Source organism: Anguilla anguilla, chromosome 10, assembly GCF_013347855.1.
Source record: "Anguilla anguilla isolate fAngAng1 chromosome 10, fAngAng1.pri, whole genome shotgun sequence".
Lineage (NCBI taxonomy): Eukaryota > Metazoa > Chordata > Actinopteri > Anguilliformes > Anguillidae > Anguilla > Anguilla anguilla.
In genome coordinates, this window is record NC_049210.1 from 17,673,314 (window position 1) to 17,696,487 (window position 23,174).

Below are 23,174 nucleotides of genomic sequence, written 5' to 3' on the forward strand. Positions count from 1 at the left end.
TTCATTGCAAGTAGTTTGAGATCAGATTGATCACCCTATAAAATAAATAAATGTTTTACAAATCGGGGTAGAAACTGTTTTAGAGTTAGCAACTTATTTGGCTGAGGAGATATTCAGATGGAAGGGAAGGAGAATAACAGAATGTAGCCACTAACTCAAAGCAGCTTGAAACACAACAGCTTTATTACAGTAGAGCGGCTGACTACATAACACCCACACAGAAGGGAGCCTGCAGCCTTGTGCTCTAATTAAATGTCCGCCAGCACCCAGACTGATCAAGCTGTCTGGAGGCCAGACAATAAGGCATAGAGAGTGTGATTGATTGCTGCTATTTAGTCAACACGACTTTCTGATGACACACGGATCAGTGTGCTAATCGGCCGCGCCACACCTCCGACTCGAACAATGAGAAACCTTATCGCTCACAAATATCATGGGCGGGATGTCAGGAATGAAAGCGCCAGAAAGCAGACCCGTTCAAACGCTTTTAAGAGAGGTTCATTCTCAGAGATGAGGTCTCCAGGGCTGTGTCCCCTCTGCGAGGGATCTAAACGTGTAGTAAACTGGTCCCGGGGGGCTCGTTTTATAAACGCTGGTAGCATACACGCGTTGAGGAACAGATTCTGTGCATCTGGGCTATAGTTTTCACTGGTGTTCACTGTGCTGTATTAGCAGGATTATGGTTTTCCATGAAGGGGGGAAATCAGAGATCTGACCCTTGCAGTGTCAGCAGTGTGCAAATGGATTGGCAGATATTTGATTTATGGGGACAGTAAGCTTCGTTCTGACCCCGAGATTAACCTCGCTGCTGTGCGCACTACAGTCTCTCCACAGTAGACGCTCGTTACATTATTGTTGATGAGCCTTTTTGACAATTCTATTATAATAATATGAGGCTATTTTGGGGTTGCCCGTTACCCTGCTGTTGTTCGGACAGGTTCTACATGTCATTCCCCGTTATCTGATTCTGGTTTAATGAAATATTTGGTTTCATTGGCTGGAGGACAAGCGCAGATTGTGTTTGCAAAATTGATTTTGAAATAACAAATGGAAGCATGAAAGAAAAAAACATAATGGCACAATCAGAATAGCAATGAAACATAACTAGGCCTTCCTTTGTCGGTTACTATTATTTATTAACTTATTTTTATTATATTCCTTATTTACTCATCCCTTATTTACTCATATTATTTACTTATTTACTTACAGCTTCCTCTCTCTGTGTTTTCAAGTTATATGTTCCTCCCCTTGTTTTTGGCACTGTGCTAATGGGCATCATTATTTCCGTACGGAGAGAGAAACTGTATTAGATGAGATGGAGATGGGAATTTTCCCCCCGTACGCTGAAGCCACTTCAGACCTGACAGTAAATGAGGCCGTAGTGCAACACCAAACGTAACATTTGGCAGCATTTCACTGAAAGTGGCTTAGCCAGATCCCCCCCCTCCCCCTACCCAAAATGGATTGGCAAGAACATTTGACTATTACAGATAACAGCTTATCATAATCATATCTTCAATTTTGGAACATTACTGGCAACAAAGAAAAATGAAAAGGTTTGGTCATTTATTATTGTCCTACCCTTTGTCTGTGTCAGTGCTGTCCAAATCCTGTCCTAGGGAGGTTCTGTGTCTGCTCATTTCTCTTTCATCTGAAAATACTATTTTCCAAGTGGAACAAGAATGGTTTCATATGAAGTAACTATTTACAGAATATGTATACTGAATGCCACATTACACCTGCACGTGTGCTATATTTATCAAAATCCTGGGTAATCTGTCACATCAGTTTCCATATAACACAAGATGTACTCTGTGGCTGTTCCACAAGAGGTTCTACTTGTTTTGATGGTTAATTGATTGATTGAGAAATATTGGCAGGCAGAGGGAATCACACTGGTTTATTAGATGCTAAAATTATGGCCACCTGGTTACTGAAAAGAAACAGCTGCCAGTGGAAGAAATGAAGGTAATGCACACAACAATGCAACATGTCAAAATCAGTTTAAAGAGGAAAATCACAGAAGACCTCAAACACATGTTACTGTAATACCATGTTACCACCTGGAGGGAAACAAATGTTCCCAAAATCTTGGCAGTCCTGCCAGTCCTACATTAACAGTTCCATGTAGGAGCCTGTGGCCTACTTACAGTAATGAACGAATACATTTTCCACCCGTTCTTAAAATGTTGCATAAGGCACATATGTTCAAATGTGGAATTTGTGTATTTTGAGCATGCTTTTAGCTCATGTCAAAATAGCTATACATACTGTATACTGTAACTTCTTCTGCAGTACATTAAACGAATGCAGTGTCAATAGAAATTGTCAAATATAGCGTGTTTTCTTTCTTTTTATATAAATCCTGTCACCCACCTCAACCTCCTTTACAACCTATCAGTGGGTCCCAGACAACAGTTTTGGAAGTTGCTGACCTATCAGAACTGATAATACTCCTGGTCCGCTGTCTGACGGGGACTCCAGTCTCCTACAGCTTCCTCCTGCTTCTGTCCTCAAGGGACAAGGGAGACGTGAAGATGGACGAGGTGCTCAAAGCTCTGTTTTTTGATACTCTGTGAGTGGGCTACTAGCAACATCTCTTCCCAGGCATTCCACTGAGCTTTCATTTCAGGTTAGTAGATGAATAGACACCCTTGTAATTTGATGTTGAGCTGTGACTGGAAGTGTGGCTTCTGGTTTCGGCGAGGTGTGGCTTTGTGGAGATAAGGGCCAAGCTACACAGAAACTGTATTCATAAGTCGGGAGTTCGGGCGAGCGGTGGTGGGTGGGTTATGTAAATGTCAGAGAGACCTACTTGGAAAGAATTCCCTTACACAGGGCAAATATCAAGAAACTCGGTATGGCATCATAAAGTGGAGTCCTCCTCATGTGCCTGTCAATATCGGAATATGCCTGACATTTGCTTTGCGCTGGCTGAGCCCTCCTCACGGCAATTTAGCCGGCCGGTCTCCCTGACAGCCGTCGGCAGTAATGATGGAGCAGCGGGGAAGCTTACGTTTTGTCTCTCCGTTGCTACAGAGGGAGACACGCGTGTCACCCGTCTCCTGCAGCCGCGTTCCCTGAGCGTGGGGCGGGACACGCTCTCAGCTGTCGGCGCTTTAGCACAGAGCTTAAGAGTCCGGAGCCAGGGACCTTCATCTACCAACCGCTCAGCCCAGTACATTTCATTATAAATTCTGTATATGGATGCACACCTTGTAAAAACAGAAAATAAATGTAAAATTTCCAGCAAGTTCCTACGCACTCTTGACCAAGCACAGAAACAAGCATTTCCTTGCGGCTGAATTGCAGCATTGCCACAAGGCACAACGCAGTCATTTCTACTAGAAGAACAGATGTGTGAAAATTCTGTTTTGTGTTTCCACAACGTTAGATTGTTTAGTGCTTCTCTCTAGTTTAAAGCTAAAGAATATTTCACATTAGACAATTTGTGGATACAGTGAGCTCCATAATGTTTCAGACAAAGACTTCTTTTTGGCACTGTACTCCACAATTTTAGATTTGTAATCAACATTGTGGAGCTGCCCGTATATTCCAGTGCAGTCATCCGAGGTAGGCACTTAAAATACAGACGTTGTTGCTAATTTTAGAATACACAGTAATTGTACAATCATTGTTAAACATAATCATTATGCATTTGAGAGGAACAGGATTTGCAGAGGGGGTGGATTTATTGGCACTTGCTGTGGTATGATGACTAACAATGGCCTTGAGTCAACATGGGTTTCTCCTATACAATTTTGATGAAGCCATAAAAATAGCTTAGAATTTTAGTCAAGCAGTAGTTTAACATTTATTGTGATGTTACTGCCAAGATTGGCAAAAGTCTCTAATTCAGAAAAGGTTTTAAATGCTGGAGCACACGTAATGAAATAGGAAGATACATGATAATTAAAGACATATTTACCCTATAGATGGCGCAAATAATCGATAAACGAGGTCTCTGGCGCCTGAGCTCAATTCCCTGGAGAGTTGCCGCACTTATGTGCTAGTTCATCATGTTTGTTGGTGACCTAGATGGGACAAAGTGCAGTACAATGAGACAGCTATTCAACAAATCACCAAAGTAATTAATCAATCAACCAGTCCGTTGTTTGATTTTAATAAAATAATTATTCCTTGAGTAAATGCAGTATTTAACCGTAAATGCAATATTTAACAGGCCGTGCATGGTAGCTAAACTTTAAGCAAACTACCCCTCGCTTGCACACCTGCTCCTTGTACACTGTTAAAACAAGGTGTTTGAAAAAACCAAAGTGGTGGCAACTTAATGCATGCTGGGACAAATGTAAATGGTAACTACAACTACGGCTCCCATCCACCAGTTGTTAGTGTTTAAAAGCTAACACGATCCTTATATAATTTCTTATTTGCCAGTGTCCAACTCTAGTGTTTCAAGACACAGCATTGACATATTTTCTTTTAATAGCGTAGGGGCAAATGCTGTCCCTCTCTTCCATCTCCTGGCAGTAATGCTACTCACTCACACAGATGCAAAAAATTTTCCTGTCGGCAGCAAATTAACCTTTGATCATTTTTTGGCTTCTTTGCCTCTTTCTTGACAGTGTAGCTTCCTTTTGAGAAATAGCCTACGACTTTGTTCTCTAACTCCACTCTCCCTTTACCTGCCCCCCCACCCCCCATCCCCAAGCCTCATTTCCCGCTCCCCAGCCCCTGTCCCACCACACTGCCTGCTCTGTCCTGCAGCATTGACTCCGAGTATTTTATCATCCAAAAATAACCTCTGCTAGTGGCATTATGTGTCCTTGTTCCTCACCTCACTTTCTCTAGGCACTGCCAAGTCTGGGTTGAAGGGTTTCTTTTTTCCCTCGTCAGATTTATTTCTGTACTTTTTCTTGCAGTAGCTACTTGGTGATTCACCTGAATGCTGATTGATTGGTAGGAGGACTATCCAGGGAAGATGTAAAAAATAAAATTGAAAGGAGATGGGTGTGTATGTCAGATGAGCAAAATGACTTTAGATCTTGACACTGGTGAGTGAATTTTGTGTTGCTGTGATTTTTACAACATGTACATGCCCAGTAATTCAGTTCTTACTTGGTCTTGAGTTCAGAGTGCAACAGCAAAAACAGTGAGGAGAATAAGACAGTCAGAGCTGTGAGGCATTGCACTGTATATATAAGATGTCCTTCAAACCTCAGGGGTGATTATAGAGGAAATTCACACCCACTGCATTCATTCTGCTTTCTACACTAACTTGCTTTAGGTTATTGAGAATTGGGTTGTCTGCCCGGGGAGTTGGTGCAGAAAGATGGGGAGCTGCAGTGGCAGAGCGCTCTGTTGTGTGTCGTGTATACTGTGTTTTGTTGTTTCTGCCTCTTTAAGATTTATAATGAGTTAGTTTCAGTTTTCTACTGTTCACTGAAGGCTTAGAGCAGGGTTGTCAAAGGGTAAGTCCTCATGGAACAGAGCATCTGCAGGTTTTTGTGGTTTCCTGTCAATCAGCACACAATTAAGGCCTTTAGAACAGGGATTATTTAGCCAGTCAACCACTTAAATTGATCAATGGTACTGAAACATACTGAAAACCAGGATACACTGTGCCCCTTCAGGACTGGATTCTGACACCTGTGGGCTTAGAGAGCTTTGTGGAGAATATTTAAATGTGCAATTAGCATCACCTCTCTTTCAGCTCACCTGTTGTGTTTGTGGTTTGACGCTAGTAGGCATGCCTGGAGGTGTGGTTTTCATCTCACCCTATCTGCTCTTGTGTTTTATTTTGTGTGCTATATTTTTAATTCACAGCACCTGCTACACAACTCCTGAGTTTTTTTTCAATGGTTTTTAAGAATGTTAAGTTCACTACCTCCCTCTCTCTCATCATCTCTCCCTCCCTCTCTCTCTCACTCCCTCCCTCTCTCTTTCTCTCTCCTTTTTGCTCCCTCCCTCTCTCTCTCTCCCTCCCTATCTCTCTCTGTCTCTCTCCCTCCCTCCCTCCCTCCCTCTCTTGGTCTCTCTCTCTCTCTCTCTCTCTCTCTTGGCAACCTGCGGCGTAGCGTTCCACCAAGAGAAATAATCCAGATTCCACTGCAGGGCCAGACAATGCTTTTAACAGCTACTTAGCGTGGGATGTTGATGAGCGCTGTGTTTTATTTATATATCTAAGCGCTGTTTCCTGCAGGGCTCAGGCTGGTGGCAAGGAGGAGACACATTTGAGTGGCCTGTTACCTTACATGGTGCTCTATTGCTTTACAATGAGTCTTGCGCACTGTGTGGATACAGGTCAGCTTTGCCTTTTCATGGAAATAAATTGATAATAATCAAATCATTATCGATAGCTCCCAGGTGGTCAGGACAGCAGAACTGGCCATTCTCTGACGCAGACTGAAGACCCACATCCTTAGGCAGCATCTTGGATCTCCTCCCATTCCCAGGTTCTTATTTTATGGCTTTAGTTTATTTTTTATGATGTTATGTTTCCCCTCTTAGGACATGCTATGGATGTAATCTGTACATAGTCAGAATTTGTATTTTCATTCTTGGATAGAAAAACTAATGTGTGTGTTTTGTGCTGTTGTGTCCACACCCGCTGGTCTGGGAATGCTGTTACCCAGACTATTGCTCATATTAATCAGGAAAATTACAAGTCACTATGCGTGAGAGCTTCTACTAAATTAATGCAATGTAATGTTATATAAAGTAAAACCATTAGCCTGATTAGTGTGGGCACTGAATGTGGCTTTATGTCCAAGGGTCTGCTGGTTGGTGGGGGTAAATTGTTCCCATGAGCCCTTATCACTTTCTAGTACTGTATTGTGCAGTCGCTAAGCATCTTCCCTCACTCCCACTGTTCCACAGGGACAACATGCAACCCTAGGGGTGACATCCCAATATCAATGAGAGCCAAAGGGGAGCAGCACCACCCCCCCCCCCCCCCCCGCCTTCTCCCACCACCCTCACTGCATCATGGGACCCACCTAGTAAGCCTCTTTGGGTGTTGTCATCTGTGCTCTGCCTCTTCCCAGGCAATGGTCCCCCAAGCTGACCTAATTCCCCATGTGGCTAAAGGGGAGAAACAAAAATTTTTAAAAAGTCAGGTTCTGGAATTATGGGGCCTGGGAGGTCTTGCATTTGTTTGTGGGTTAAGTAACTCTTCTGTGCCACCCCCCCCCCCCGCACCTACCTCATGGCTGCACATAGGATGGAGCAGGCTTCCGTGGTTAGTCCCACAGTATAAGGACTGAGCCGGCGGAGCTGAGAATCTGAGGCCAGGCTTTCAGGCTCAGGCTTTTCAGCGACAGATGGGCCGCGCTCGTGCGACAGATGCTCCCGCTTGGCACGCCGAACGTCGCCAGCCTGTGCACCAGCTCAGCCTGGGAATATTTAACCAGGCTTGGCTCTCCCAGTGCCAGCTTGCCCTCGCGCTCTCCCTCCTCCAGTTTCAAACCTGGCACCTCCACCGTAGGTCACTTTCCCTGTCACCCCGGATTCCGAGAGGCCTGCATCTGTATCTGTGTGCAAGTCCATGGGGACAAAATAAAGACTAGCAGTGGCAGGTGCGGGTATATCAGTCTTGCAGATCCTTGTTGACAAGACCTGTTTTCATGTGTGCAAGTTTTCTGTGCTTTTTTTTTTTTTTTACAGCGATCTTGGTCTTTTTACAACTACATTTTAACACGATTCTTAGTCAAGCCAAGGAATGTGGATACAGGGCGGAAACAGTGTATAGCTTAAGGCTTCCAGATGCTTCAAACGAACTCCTGTTCGGAACGTCAGAGCGTGTGGGAAGGCTCCTTTCTGCATTCAGATTGGGGGGGGGGGGGGGGGGTCTGTGTCCAAAGATTTTTGTAACTTTGTGAAACTGACACTCCAAAGTCCACACCAACCTTCCACAGCAATTGGCCAGGTGTGCAATGGGCAGGATTTCAGGTCTGCAAATTCTTAAAGTTTTCCATCCATCAGGAAACATCAGAAGAAGAATTAGAAGAAGAAAAAGAAGAAGAAGAAGAAGACAAAGAAGAAGAAGAACCACATCGCTAACATGAACACCTTCGAAAAAACAACTGAGTGTCTTTGCCAATATGCCTATATGTATGACTTTCTGCGTCATGATTATAAAGACAGACAGGGCTCATTCCAATTATTTTCACTTCTTGCATCTCTTTCTCACGTTCTTTCCTTGCTCCTTAGCTCCATCCAATGGAGGACACAAGAAGAGGACACAAGGAAGAGATACAAGGACAATTGGAATGAGCCCAAGGATGGATAAAATAAGCGATTGGAACGAGCCCAAAGAAGGCATTCAATTCTTGGATAAAATACCACCCCTTTCTATGATGGACAGCTTCTCACCCCGCCTTCCGAGTTTACTGTCCCATATGTTGTACAAAACAGTTCGTTTGAAGCATGTGGAAGCCTTTAGAGAAACGTTTGGGTATCTGGGAGGATACTAGCTGTGTTCCAGGTGGGTGGGTTTTGGTCAGATATCTGGGAAGATGCTGGTTGTGTTCCTAGCTGGGGGACTGCCAGTGCACACAAGATTGATGTACAACTGCAACACTTCAGTAGGTATTCAGGTCTGTAAACTGACATCATGTCAGCTGTGCAGTATCAGAAATGCTGCTTTGAAAATAATTGTACTATTCGTAGCTACCGCTGCAAACATAAGGAAGAAGGCGTCAGTAAGGCTGTGCAGCACATCTCATGGGGAACAGAGACTCATATTTACCTCCCTATCTTTAGCCCTGGATGGGTGCAGAGGACTGCAGGGCCTCTCTGCTGTGAATACTAACAGTCTGGCAAAATTTGGAGGAGCCAGACTTCCTCCACTCTTTACTGTGACAGTTTCTGGCTGTGCAGAATGCTAATGGGAATGGGGGACTCTGCCACGGTCTGTTTCCATACATGACAAGCAGGATAGCCAGAGAACCGGAAGCCTGGCTGACTTTGTAAGCACAAAGATATGCAGCTATCCTCCAACACAATAGTTTAATTAAATGTGGGCTCCTTAATACTGTTGTTACCACATACTTCAAAAGTATGCCTAATAGCAATCAGGAGCTTTTCAATGAATAGATCCAGGGAAATCCAACCTTGGAGACAGTAACATTTTATAAGAGCTAGCCTATGCTGGTCAAAGGGCAGCAGTTAAGTTATGGACTGCTCTGTATATTAATTCTGAATTAACTTTTTATTAAAAGCATTGCAATCTACATTTGTCAAATACAATTGCACAATACCCAATCGTTTCCTTTTGGTTATAGACTTGGTTGTACATTCGTTTAAAAAAAAAAATTTGGATAAGTGAAAATTAACAGGGCATTCAGAGCTTAAAGTCTCAAGTGGCTATCTTTTATCATTCTGTGCTACTGTATAGTCAGCTACACTTCAACTGTAGCAAAATGTCTGCTCAGACTTCTTGCATTGTGTCAAGTCACCTTTAATTTGCAAGCAGCTGTGTTCGGACTGAATTGATGTGTATTTTATTTGATGTGATTTTACATAATTATGTTCTCATAAAATTATCAAAAAACCCAACTCAGTTAGAACCCAACACAGGCCTTTGTTTACTATTGGTTTTGGGTAGTGTAGCCTGGACTTCACCTGCCCTTTTTTATACTGCCCTTTTACTAGACATAAAGATGGCTATGAGCAAGGCCTAGCTCTGGGTTGAGGCCTTTCTGTCTGCCTTCTCCTGGCTCCTAAGGCAAGACAGCACAAAAAGGCAAATAGTGGAATTATCAGAATACAATCAACAATACCAATATGCTGCTGTTTTAAAATGAAAGAGCTGGTTACCAGGTAAATAATTGAGATATCTTTGTCATGGTAGTGATAGTGTAGAATCTGTAACAAGCTAAGTGCACACACATCTGCCCAGAAATAAACAGTAGATTATGTGAACAGCAAGTATCTGCTCTTGTTCACTATACAGACGGGATACTCCTTTGCGAATAGCTAATAAGATTTTAATTTTTTTTCCAGACTGTGTAATATTTTTGGAGTGGCGGTTTCTCAAATTGTGAAATACAAGAGAAAAGCTGTTCTTAAAGTATATGTCATATAGAATATATTCACACTATATTAATATGCTACAGGATCCCATAGAGAATGTGGTCTGTGAGCTATGAGAATACTGACCAATAGTACAAAAACAGCAGTGGCAAAAATAACTAATGCTGTTATCAAAAACTCTTGGAGAGTGAAAATAAAGAAGCGGAAAAATGAGATTATCAGAAGATAATATCTTATTTGTATTTATTTTTTTTGTGCTTCAGCTTAACAGATGACAGCAGGGACCTAAGTTAATTCCTTTGTTTAATCCTCACAAAAGAGCCAAGGGGATACTCTGGCACCAAGCAAGGTTATTACTGTTAACTACAACTTAAATTAAATAATGGGCGGGGGGGGGGGGGGGGGGGGGGGGGCTGAATCTGAACAAACTATTGAGTGAACTAAAATAAAATGTATGTTTCATTTTTGATCTGGTCGTGCATATGAGAGTATATATTTACAAGAATATCCTGATTATGTAGTGAGAGAGCAACACTATGGGAATCATATACATAAGTTTGGGGGGAAACAGAAAGACATGTCACCCCCAGTATTTTCATATGAATTAAATGCTAGACTTTCTAGCTAGTATGCTTGATGTTTGACTACCCGAGACTAGGTGGTCCAGCAGTGTGTCTGCCTATGCCGGTGATGGGGATGGCTGGTCCCGTTCTGACCCGTTCTACTTTGGACATTAAATACCACCATTGTGGTTAGTGTTAAATTGCAAACTGGAATAAAACATTTAAGTCCTGATTGGGAGTACTTTGAGTATAATGTGATGGTTGATGAGGCCAAATGCATAGTTGTATACAATGGGGTATGTGGCATGCCGATCAAATCGGAAATATAAAAATGACTAAAACTAAAAAACCGTAATTAAGCTTAAACTGGAACACATTGAGAAACGACAACTAAATTAAAAATAATACACAACTCTGAACACTAACTAAATCTAAAGTAGAAAGTGGAATTGAACCTAAAATAGAAATTAAAACAAAATTTAAAACATAAAACTATAATAACCTTGGAAGGTTATTATACTGTAAGCGGATGTTGGCTCTCTAGTGAACTGACAGTAAGAGAGAAGGAATGGAACTAAAATCCCTGGTTATGACAACTGCAAATTAAAGTGTTGTATTTTTTATTTTATTTTATAAAATGATGATTTTTTGAATGAAGAGAGTGCTGCTATTTGCTTCTCGTCTACACAGTGCAAACACAGCCAGTGTCCCTCACCTCTCTTACCCCCCACCACCAATCCAGCTCCTAAAAGCAAGGGTGCTGTGATGTTGTGAATCACCTCTCAAAATAAAAGACACTGTTTATGATTCAAGTTACTGATTCATCAACACCTCACGACAATTCACAGAGCTGAAAATGGCTAACTAGCTTGCAGGCGAATACCCAGGTCTTCCCCACCCTCTTCCTTTCCCCCTCAGCCAGCCAAGCATAAGAAATGCAATATCTCCCTCCCACACTGCAATAATAAAGCAATCCCACCCCCAGAACACTGACATTAAATCAGTTGTGAAAGGATGGAACTGCCACTGCAGCAGTTGCCATCTCTGGGTGAGGGCAGATCATTTTAAAAAAGAAAACTGTTTTATATTTTACCATTTCTCAACGACTTTCTGAGACCCCACAGTGCAGAGGGCTCCATTATTTGCCAGCTGCTGTGGTCTGCCAGGTGGTGCTGTGTGGACATCAGTTTGTACAAAAAGGTATGTGTAATGTATTACCCTCTCTATCAAGGTTATACAAACGCTGTTCCACCCCGACCATGGTCTCCTGAAAATGACATGCTACGTTAATGCTAATTTGCCAACATGTTCCCCAATGCAGTGAAAGACTGATTGGCCATGGAAGCATTTTGATTATGCATTTAAACATGTAGAAGAATGTACTGACTCTCTGCAATAATTACCACAGTCATCTCATTAGAGCACTGTGTGGTTGGCAAGCCACCCTCTTAACAATGAGAGCATTTAACCTGTAACCCTTGGTGGCTCCCCTAATTGAACCAGCATCAGTTTGAGAGTAGAGCCACTTAAATCAATCTTAGTCTTCTTAAACAGATTTCTGTAGATGGGTAATTAAGTAGATTGGGGGCATTGCTGAGTCACCCAGATGTACAATTGCCCCCATTTGCCAGTCCCCTGTAATTTTAGTCTCTCTTCAATAATTTACAAGGTAGTTTATACATTGACAGTCTGCTCTGTAGAAATGGAGTTGACTGATGTTTCTCATGGTCACACAGTGGATTCTATCTGTATGTAAATAGGTTAGCAGTGCACCTTTCTTCCCTACAGCTTATTTGATAATACCGTTTAAAAAACTGCTTGTGTCCTCTAAAAACTTGTTTTTTCTCCAAAATAATAATGCAAGTGGTAATATTTTGTATGTGTAAAATGACACTGTCATTGTACACTTGCTGCAAAAGCACATATGTAGCCAGCCTTGCATTTGCTTGAATGCCTTATCCTTAGTATAGTATGTGTTATGTGGACAAATTTCCACAAGTGGATAATTAAGTCCCTAGTCTGTGTCTGTCAAAGCAGTGCATTACACATAAAGCCTACCTTTGCTTCAAGCTTATTGGAGCTTTTTTTTTCTCTTTTTTGTGGATTGTAGGGGACAGATGGCAGCTTCAGTTATATAGCAGAATTATGGCTGTGGATGTACTGTGTGGGTAGGCAGAACGGTTGCCCTGCGGACACTCGGCATGCAGTAACTCTGAGCCCTGGTTCTTGCCATTGGTTGTGGCACTAATTCAATTTCACAGGTTCCAAGTGGGAATAGAACGAAGTGGGATGAGTAACACGGTACCCAATTTATAGGAAGGATTAAGCTTTAAAGTGCATCTCTGTTTATGGCAAGCACAGGCTTACATTTTCCCATGCTTAGCTGTCACCCAGCACCAGTCTTGCAGAATGTGTACCCTTATAAACACTGAAGACTGGGTCAATTTTTTAAAAAGTGTCTCATGAATATAATATTCCTAAGAAACCCTTTCCCATCCATATATGCCCATTAGATTGTTATCAAACATGCTAGATAGCCACTTTACTTTACATTTTACTTTAGGAACAAGTGCATGGTGCATTAAGCAGTCTAACGGCCTTAGATTACAGTGATGTGTCCGTTAGTGGAGCCATTTCATCACCCAAGGGAAATAATGGCGATATTTTCTGCCCGTCATAATACATGCAGGAATTTTTATTTTTTTTTATTTTTGGAAGCTTCAATGCATTATCTGTATATACAAACTCACCTGCTCTTTGAAACCCACCTTAAACTGAGTTTACATCTTTAATCACTGCATAGGCCTACTGACAATAACAAGCTTTCGAGAAAAGAAAAGAAAAAACTGAAAAACAGAAGCATCACTCCAGAAGAGTGGTATGCGTAGGAGGTTTAAAGTACATTAGGAGTTGATAATGTCAATATTTGGAGTGAACCACTCAGAAAATCTTTAAAACAATTCTATTTAATAGACTGTAGCCTATTGTTCCTGTGCGCAAAGCATTTTAATGCTTTTTGACAAAATTGCTAAATAATGTGACGAGCATTTAAATAGGCCTACAAGACCAAACTCTCTACCGCACAGAAAATTATTTTGTTTTAGATTATCCTGATCCTGTCAGCGTAGGCGCATAATGGCGATTTTATGGTTCACATATAGCCCCTGGGCTTTCTTGTCTTCTGAGCAACGTGGGAAATGTGGCGTGGAAATAAACTCGAAAGCGTTTTATTATAACAAGCGACAACGTGACATTTCAGCTTTTCAAAAGCTTAAGTGTGCACAAGCTTGAGGCTACTCGCAGCATTTTTTCTGGCGTGTAGTCTATATAAATACTAGGTGGTGAGTTGGTTCATCCTTTGTTTAAAAAACCATGTCTTATAGTGTGTAATCTGTGCCGTCTTCGGTCGGCGTTGATTCCCCAGCCCCAGGCGACTTAATGGTTGAAAAGAAAGGGTTAACGTTCATTTAGTCTTGAGGAAGGTAGCTACTGGGTGGAGACCGAGTGATGTCAGGACTGCGTACCGGCTGATCGCGCACTGAAAACCGGCTACAGAGCGAAGGAGGTGTCCGCGAAAGGCAGAAAACAGTTAGTGACGTTAGGTACAGACCAAATTCACGACATCGGTGTCAAAAAGACAAAAAAGCTTGATCAGTGAATCGATTAACCCACTTTAGTGCCAGTCTCATTTCATTTTGTTCTCAGCCAACTAATCGTTACTCACTTAGACTACTGGAGCAAAAGAAACGGTGAGTGCCTCCGACTTTCTGGCTATCCCATATAACTTGGATGGCTTAGATGACTGAATGCAAAGAGGTAGCATATTGTGCATTTTCGTAGACTGTGCTGGAGTGGAAATTCTTGACGTTGTGTAGGCTACTGGCTGGCTACATGGTTTTGAGTAAAACGTGTCGCAACGTGGCTTTCCAACCTAACGTTTGCTACAACGTTGTCAAGGTGATGTATGCGCTAGGCGAGCTTGCTTTCCAGCTTGTAGCTAACGTTACTGTAAACGTTAACGTTAGTTGCTATGTTGCTTGGGATACAGTAACAATTACAGAAAATTCAGCTTGCCAAAATTAACCAGGTAATTTAGCTTCTTTTCATTTGCCTAATGTTTCCAATACGATGGAATGTAAATTAACAGTTGGCAAGAGGAGGTTTGACTGTTAGTCTAATCTAGTCAAATTACTTTAAACTGTTACAAGGAATTTGGTAAGCAAAATGAACAATTCAGACTACGTATACAGTTCGTGTAAATTAGACTATCCTAGACTACCTTCTTTAGTTCCTTAGTTAACTAACTCTAACTAATCTTTAATGCACTTTGGAATAATTAGCTTGAGTTTGCTATCGTGGAACAGCTGGCGAATCATATCGCTGTAGCTAAACCATAGGCTAAGTGTAGTAGAAACATAACTGTGCCAATGTTATGTTAATATAGCCCAATTTTCCGACAGATTTGCGCCTGTCGCAGAGACTAGCTGGGCAGCTATAACGTGAACTATATCGTGTCCCTAAAAAAGCAAACGACGTTAACGTTAGAGCAATTGGTCGACAGTGATTTTAGGCTAACGTTACGGAAATGAGAGGACACCAATCAAAGGTAGGTGTCCGCTTAATCACGTAGTCTGTGAACTAGCGTGCTTTCGTATGTAACAGCGCATTTAAGTTAGCTAGCTATCGTTAGCCAACATGCTTACATAAAGCTTTGTCCTTTAGGTAGCTTAACGTTACCAGCGTGTTGTGGAGGTTTTTTTTTAAGTTTACACTGCATGGAGTCACAGGTTTGTGGGTGCTAATTGCGCAACCAAGATATACCATATTAAAACTATACCTCACTTTAGCTTTATTAATCAAATCCGTTAAAGTTGGGAAACATTAACTACCTAGCCTTTAAACTAGTCTAATTAGCTGGCTAAATGCATTGTGTATCGGTGTGATATAGCAGGCTATTTCATTCAGCCCTCAACTCCACTTTGTGATACAAATTAAAATGCTTAACAACTGATCCACTTTGACATATGTGAAGTGTAGATCACGCAGATATTCGTGTGCTTCGAGGTCAAAACAAACAAAAAATGCAGCGTGCCATTGTCATACTTTTTAAAGATGTCATCTGTTCGGAACATCTATGGGGAAAATGAGCTACGTGAACATAAGGCGAAGTAAATATATTTTGTAACCGATCAGCACAAAGTTAGCCTATTTGGGGTCCGTTTCATAAACCTATCATTATAGCAAAACCATAGCTCCGACATGGTGCATCAAAGGGGGAGCCTCGAGGTTAAGTTAGATTGATATTCGATATTCAGAGTGCTCCCAAGCTGGCTATTAGGCTACTGCAGGAGCCTATGCCGGACACATTGCTAAGAAAAACTCTGGAATTCACTTAAAGCGACATTTTAGCCTACTCAAGAAAAAAAACGTACTGAGTTTTTTAACGTTTTTTCACTGTTTGTGCTGATGGATGAACTGCTGGCTAGGGGAAATGTCCTTACGTGCTCTGATTCCAATTTGTTTTTGGTGACTTGGATGAGATCGCGTAGTTATTCATCAGCTTGTGGGAGCCGTAGGCTACAGCCTATGGGCCGGTATCGGGTTGACTACCCTCACCGACATGCATTATCTTGTTGATCATGCTGATGTCTCATGCAAAGAACGCTATTTCGAGTTTTCGGTCCTCTGCTCTGGTAACATATTTGTTTTGTGATTATTTTTCTTTTTTCTTACCATAGGCTAGGATTTTCCTTTCTGGCAATAATCGTTTGACGGTCGTTTAACCTTTATTGTATGCGTAAGGCGAGATCTGTTTACCGCATTAGAAAATTAAAATCAGGTTAGTGGGGGTTAAGTGGCTATGGACGCTACCGTGGGTTGAGGATTTGGTCTGATGACTGTCCTGAGTTTTAAATGTCTGTGAAAGAGCGCCATGTGCAGATTAGCCTACGAGTGTGTAGTGCAGGTGCATGGGGCAAGTTGACATGTTCTAGGTTACACCCACACAAAGGCGGCCATGTGGCTTTGTTGTTGTAAGGAATTAACTAGGGTTCAATATGGGATGTTACCGTTTCAGTCTTGTATAGCTTCTCGAGCTATATAGGCTAACTTGGCATCAGAATTGTTTAAGTAAACAGCCTGGCTGTACACTCGGTTAATATGTCAAAAGACTTGCATGTCACCGTAAACTATTGGCCAGCAGAAACAATGTTGATACGTCTACACCGTTGTACGTATATGGGTAGACGAGTCTGTCTGTAGGATAATCTTTTATGAAAATTCTTGGTCTGCTCTTTGTGATTTACTTCATTTGTGCACTTCACAAAAGCCGAATCTGCTTGTAATCCTCAATAAATTAGCCTTTTCCCTTTGCCCTCACACACACACACACGCACAAATACTTTCTGCTCCTTGCTCCAAACTGTAAGAATGATTTTTTTTAAGGAAATGTTGACGCACTGGGGAGTTCAGGACCAGGATTAATTGAGCTAGGTCTGAGGGAGGACAGAGACAGATTGCGTTTCCGACTCACATCCGTAGTTAAGTGCGAGGGGGAGGGAGGAGGGGTATATGGGGGAGTCTTTGCGGAAGACGTTTATCCTCAGCGTTGCGTGGTAGGCTAATAAATATCTCGAGGTGTTCACTGTCGGCGGAGGAACCATTCATATCGGAGCAACATTTTATGCCATCTTTGTTTTTAATGGACTGATGTTTTCCCCCGTGATTGATGGCGCCTTCAGAGTGTCAACATTGTATACGACTTTACTTTTCTTACGTTATTCGTTACCAGCACTAAATAAACCTATGAGCTATATATGGCTTGGATGGACCAATTTTGGCATTATAACGGCTCCGTTCACAGATGGGGTTGATGGAGCATTGTGGGTAAGATGGCAGCGGGTGTAGCACAGTCCATTTTCATTGACCACTGAAGTCCATTTGGCCTCCTAAGTCCAACTGTATGGCTTTGCAAGTGGTTTCAAAGTGCTTTTATTTGTTAGTGACATCACAAGTGTAGAAGCTCTTTAAGATCTTTTGTGTGTGTGTGTGTGTTTTGTGTGCTTGTGTGTGATTGTTTATTATTGCTGTATTATTCAGGCAGAGATGGTTTTTCTCATAAAAGCTCTCCATGCATCTTCTACTAAAATTCTTTCAGGCATTTTATGATCGCTGCAGGCATTTTATCAGGCGTATATGACTGGAGAATGATATGCTATAGTTCTAGGATTGGGCCTTCGGTTTGCACTGTTCAATGAGGAATTGGTATAATTGCTCCTGAAGTGGGTGCAGTGCAGCCAACAGAAATGGCTCCCTGTGCCTTGGGGCGTTGCTGAGCTGGAGGTCTGTAATTTCTGCCAGACAGTTAAAATAAATTATGAAGGAGCCCCTGAAAGACGATGGACAGAACAAGTCACAAAATGAGGACGCATACACAAAAGGGAAGCTCTGAAATGGTAGTTTTGATCTGGCAAATTTGATGCAATTTAATTACATTTTTGCAAAGCTTTTCATAAAATGCCAGGCACCACATCATACCCTGCCATATAAGCCTATTATGTAGATGAAATCCCAATAGGAAACAAAAAATAGTAATCTTAAGGCACCTTAATGAATACTTAAGATGTTTTTTGTCTCTAGAGAAGAACAGATGCCTGCTGTAGATTTTTGCTTTAAAAAAAAAGACCTTGAACAGACTTTAAGCACTTGGGTCTGCTCTCAAAAATTTCCCTTTTGAATATTAATATATGTAAATATTTATTACAGGAGTAAATATTTGATGCCTTCACTTGCAGTTGTGAAATGGTTAATTTATTTGTGAGATGTTCCTGGACGTCACCATCACGAAAATGATTGGACTGCAAACTGATCACAAGCAACATTGATCGAGACAAGTCTTGACCTCAGTCTCAGTGATTGGTGGGTGGCAGACTTTTGATGTTAAATCTCTGGTTTCGTAGATGCGAAAGAGCCAGCAGCCCAGCCGGACTGGCTGTGGGGATAAAGTGATCAGCAATGTCTGTGAGGGAAATGGTCAGCTTGTTGTCGAGTTGATGAGATATGAAAGCTCAGGATTAAGGCTAGCTGTGTGTTTGTTGCAATCCGTGGCCTCTCACACTAACCTGACCCCTCGGTGCTGTTTGTTTTCGAAGGTCCCTGGAGCCATGCAGACACGCCGCTGAGATCTGAATGAGGAAATAAATAAGGACTAACAGACCCTACCAAGAGAGTAGCAGACAGACGCTTTTAGCTGGGAGAACATTCTGTGGGGTCCTGAGCAGAGGAACAAAGAAGCTAATGGCTGCAGCTTGCATCTACTGGTACACCGCTAACCTGTGACACACACAAATTCCATTACGCTCTGTTAACCAGAAGCCGGCAAACTGCGCAGCTGACTGACTCTGAGGTGAGGAGGGAGGCAGATTTGAGTTTGGACAGAAGAAAAATAAGGATCGTCTCATGCTGTAAATTTTTCAGCTCATACTGCTGGTGGCCTGCCATGTTATTTAAAGAAGAAAACCACAAATGTAATCCTTTGCTGCATTATTTTTTTTAAAGAATTTTATTCACAATAATAATCATTTGAGCAAGGAGTGTGAGAAACGAGCAAAGAGCCTTTTTTATTTTTTCGCTTCATGGAGTTCATTTACAGAATCTGTGTAAATGAAGATCAAATGTCACCGAGGCAAGCCGGGCTTGTCCAACTGAAGTTTTACCCACCCCTTATCTGAGCTGTCAGGGGAGGAAATCTTTTAAGAGTTACCCAGAGCTGCGGAGGCTGTGACGAAGGACAGAGGGAGGAAGAAGCTGGCGAGAGAGGTGGCAGAGAGCAAGCGGGAAAGCTGTGGAGAGCGCACGAAAGCCAGAGAGCGACCAACTGCCATTAGGACAAAGGTGGCACGGCCGTGGCACCCAGCACAGTCTTAACATAGAAGAGGTTGCCATGCGCCACTGAGCCAGCGAGAAGCCTTCCGAAGTTGCCCGTAGCTCGTGTAATGAGCCCCCAGTCTGGGAGCAGGTTCCCAGGGGTGGAGTGCTGAGTTCCAGGGAGGGAGGGGAGACTGGAGAGGGGAGCGGAGGAAGCAGGATGGATGCAAGTGACCGGGCCCCTGCCTCCTGCTCACTTTGACTGCTCTCTGCCGGAGGAGACCCCGGCTAACTAGCGCGGTTTTGTTATTGCATCTGTTCATTCATAAAATTGGCTCCTCTCTGGGCGCTGTTTGAAGCATAAGCAAGCTGGAAGGGCTCATCGGGGGGAGGGTGTGTGTATGTGCACGAGTGTGTATGTAACAACGGGAGAGCCGTACCCCTCTGCTGCAAGTTGAAGGAGCTTCAGAAAGCGTGGGGCAAAGGTGTGGACCCTGACCATGGGGAAGTCGAACAGCAAGCTGAAGCCGGAGGTGGTGGAGGAACTGACCCGGAAGACCTACTGTGAGTACCATGCATCTGTCCCTTTCTCCTCTCCACCTGCTCATCCCCATCGGGGTTTTTCCTGGCGTGAAATGAGTCTCCCGATCATTGGGCTGGCGCTTATGGTCACATGTAGGGTCAATCCACATTGTTCGCGTTGAACTATTTCCAGTTTTCCATTTTTTCTGCTTTGGTACTTGCAAATTTGGTTTTGGTGCATGCCAAATGCTGAAAAAACCTCTCTCTATGCAGGAAAAACCCTGCCTGTTTTTATATAGCCATTACGCTCTACTCCTTCCAACCCCTCATACCCCCTAAATACATTGTAGAGAAATAATCCTGTTTGGGGCCTGTCAGAGCTACTGCACTGGAGGGTTATGAAAGTGATCTGCCAAGTCTACAGATGCTGAATCACAGTTGTGCACCATCTATCTTGGTCTATAAGCCCATCTCACTGCTGGCTGTCAAGGCCTCAGTTGGGAAGAAAAGCCTTGACCTGTTCATGGACAGCGTTGCTATGGTTTCCTTACCATTGCAGAATCTCTGTATTTGCAGACTCAAAGGCAGATGACATCAGCCATGGATTTAGTGGATTAACGGGGCTACGATTGAACGCTCTGGTATCACCGAGATTTTTCGTTGCAGAGGCTAGGGTCCCTTAAGAAGCTTAGCTTTCACAATGGTGACAACCTTGACAAAGCGTTTAGGTTTTTAAAAATATATATATACATGTATCTCTCTTGCTAATCCCTTGGTTTTCCTGTTCATGACCTGTCACCTGAAGCATGGCTCACACGACTGTAGTGTCATGTAGAGGGCTGGGAGATTACTGCTGTAAACCTGTCATGATGCGACTGCAATTCTGAGGGGCAGAGCTGTCAATCAGTGCTGCAGAGCTGATTGAGTGGGGTTGCATGCGTTATGTGTCCTCTCTGTCCACCCTGCCTTTGCTGACTCAATTGCATTGACCTCGGGCGAGGGGTGTGTGCATCTCAAAATTCGTAACTATGCCAATTCACAGTTCGTGGATCAATTGTGTTTTTCACAATGGACAGCTTTGGCTGACTTGCTTAAGTGGTGTATAGTTGGCTTTTAGTGTTTAGTGAGCTCCTGCATCTGGAGCCCACAAGGGGGCAGACTTGCATGTCCAGCAGTGTCCATCATCAGCTAGGTGATGTTTCACTGCCATTTAGCATTTAGCTAAAGCTCTGTAGGTCTATAGACAGTCAAATTTTATACATTGACAAATGGTTTGGTAATTACCAAGCAAACTTTCCATGGAAGGAGGGAGATCAGATATGAGCTTGTCTGCTCTCATGTGTATATTTAGCTCGCATAAGGAGTCAGGAATGCTGATTAGCAGAAATCTGGAAGCGGCTCTAATCGCAGTCTTTAAAATCACTCCATCGGGGACTCTTGACTTATGAATATGCAGATGGGTTATTCTTGATATCTACAGTCAAACTGGTGGGTGCAGAGAGATGACAAATGTAGCGAACACTGGAAATTCCAACAGACCCATTTCCTTCACAGAACATCACATTCACATTATAAACATTAAGAGGTCTCAAATGAGGCTGAACCAGACATGGTATGAGGTACATGGCAGTTAAGGTGAAATGTGGATATTTTAGTGACTCACAAGTCCAGATGTTTGGTCTGGTTTATTTTCAAACAATGTGTGCTTTCTTTTTGAGAGATGTCTGTGAGAACTGCCATCCAGTCACAGTACTTCATGTATGCTCAACTTAAATAATGCAGTAAAGGCCAGACGAGACGCGTGACTCAGTCCGTAGGGTAGCCTAATTTGGAGCCATGTCTGGTTCCCGTCTGGTCTTTTTAGTTTCCCGCTGTGGCACTTTCTCAGCTGTGGTCCCTCTTCTATCTGGTACCCTCTCCACTCTACCTGTCTAAATGAAGCAAAACATATTATTAACATCTCCCACTCAAAAAAAAAAAAAAAAAGATGAAGTAAAGGTTATCCGTCATGGAAATATGACCTTTTTCCTAGAATGGCGTCAGCCACTCTAGCAGATTTCTGCAAGGTGTTGTATTTATTTAGGAAACAATTGGTTTAGCCTACCAGAATTGGTTAAAATGCATTCCTTATTTGGCTAATGCATTAGAATTTAAGAGTGTGCGTGAGAACAGTGTACTCTTCCAAAGTGGAAGAAAAACACATGAAATATGCCAGGGGAAAGGGAGGACTGGTCCCCTGGTAATTCCACTAGAGGAGACCATGCATGATGTCACTGGGCATAATCTCTCTCATTGACATTTCTAACTAGGCTGTTAAGGCCAGTCCAATATATGACTTGGCAGCGCTAATATGCAGTGTAAGTATTATGCCCCGCTGTTGTGATGCAGGGAAGTCAATTTAAATAATTAATATGCAAGTAGTGAGAGGAGGCAGGCAAGCTGGCTCAAGGCTTTTGATGACAAATTGCTGATGACTTTGAAATGTGCTCAAGAGAGTAGAAGAGTATTCTATAGACAGTAGGCCACATTTATCAGATGATTGCAGATTTGTTCATATGTTTGTCAGAAACGGTTGTACACCCATGGTACTGAGTGCTCCAACTTGTTTATTTATCCATATTTACGCAAGTTTATAAATCCCTCTAGATCATATATCACAGTCTTTTGCCCAAAATGAGAAATTAACATAAAAATGTCTCCAAACATCCAAGCTTGGTGAGGCCATGTGGAGCCAGCAAGTCACTTGGGTTCGAGAAGGTCTGTGGCATTGTTCTCTTTGGGGAAAAACAAAAAAAAGGTAAAGCCTCCACCACTGTAAATAAGGCCCCACCGTTGCAGCCCCCACTTTCTGTAAATAAACCACTGGCAACCCTGCATCAACATGGCAGATGTTGATGTATGGTCACCTGTGGTTTATTTGCACAAGGTGAAGCTCCAGGTCCCAGGCTCCAATGCAGAATGTCTACAGTGGAAGTCATAACACAAATAAATAAATAAACTGTTCAAAACAATAGGTGATGGGGTATGTTCATTACATGCACCTAACACCCATTCCTAACATACCATGCAAAAAAAATGACTAAATTTAGAAAAATTGTGACCAGTAGTAGTACCATATTATGTATTACACAAAATGAAAGAAAAACACCAAAATAAGAATATTTTTCATTTTTAAAAACATTAGCAGGCTGTACTACAGTAAAAAGTTGAGGGCATAAATACAATGTA

The 23,174-nt window shown here is 42.5% G+C and overlaps 1 protein-coding gene across 6 annotated transcripts in view; it reads left to right on the top strand.

Annotated features, from left to right (window-relative positions):
• Positions 1–13,902: 13,902 nt before the first annotated feature.
• The window catches only part of LOC118206648 (neuronal calcium sensor 1), a 39,797-nt gene continuing 30,525 nt past the window's right edge, over positions 13,903–23,174 (top strand). The window contains exons 1-2 of one of the 6 annotated variants that reach the window (XM_035379577.1): positions 13,903–14,308; positions 18,710–19,988. In XM_035379577.1, coding sequence (XP_035235468.1) covers positions 19,925–19,988 — 64 coding nt within the window. In that variant the 5' untranslated portion in view covers positions 13,903–14,308; positions 18,710–19,924. Of the gene's footprint in view, positions 14,309–14,510; positions 14,647–14,832; positions 15,166–15,280; positions 15,347–17,420; positions 17,445–18,323; positions 18,477–18,709; positions 19,989–23,174 lie in introns of those variants that run through there. The other 5 variants (XM_035379578.1, XM_035379579.1, XM_035379581.1 and 2 more) reach the window with 5 other exon arrangements.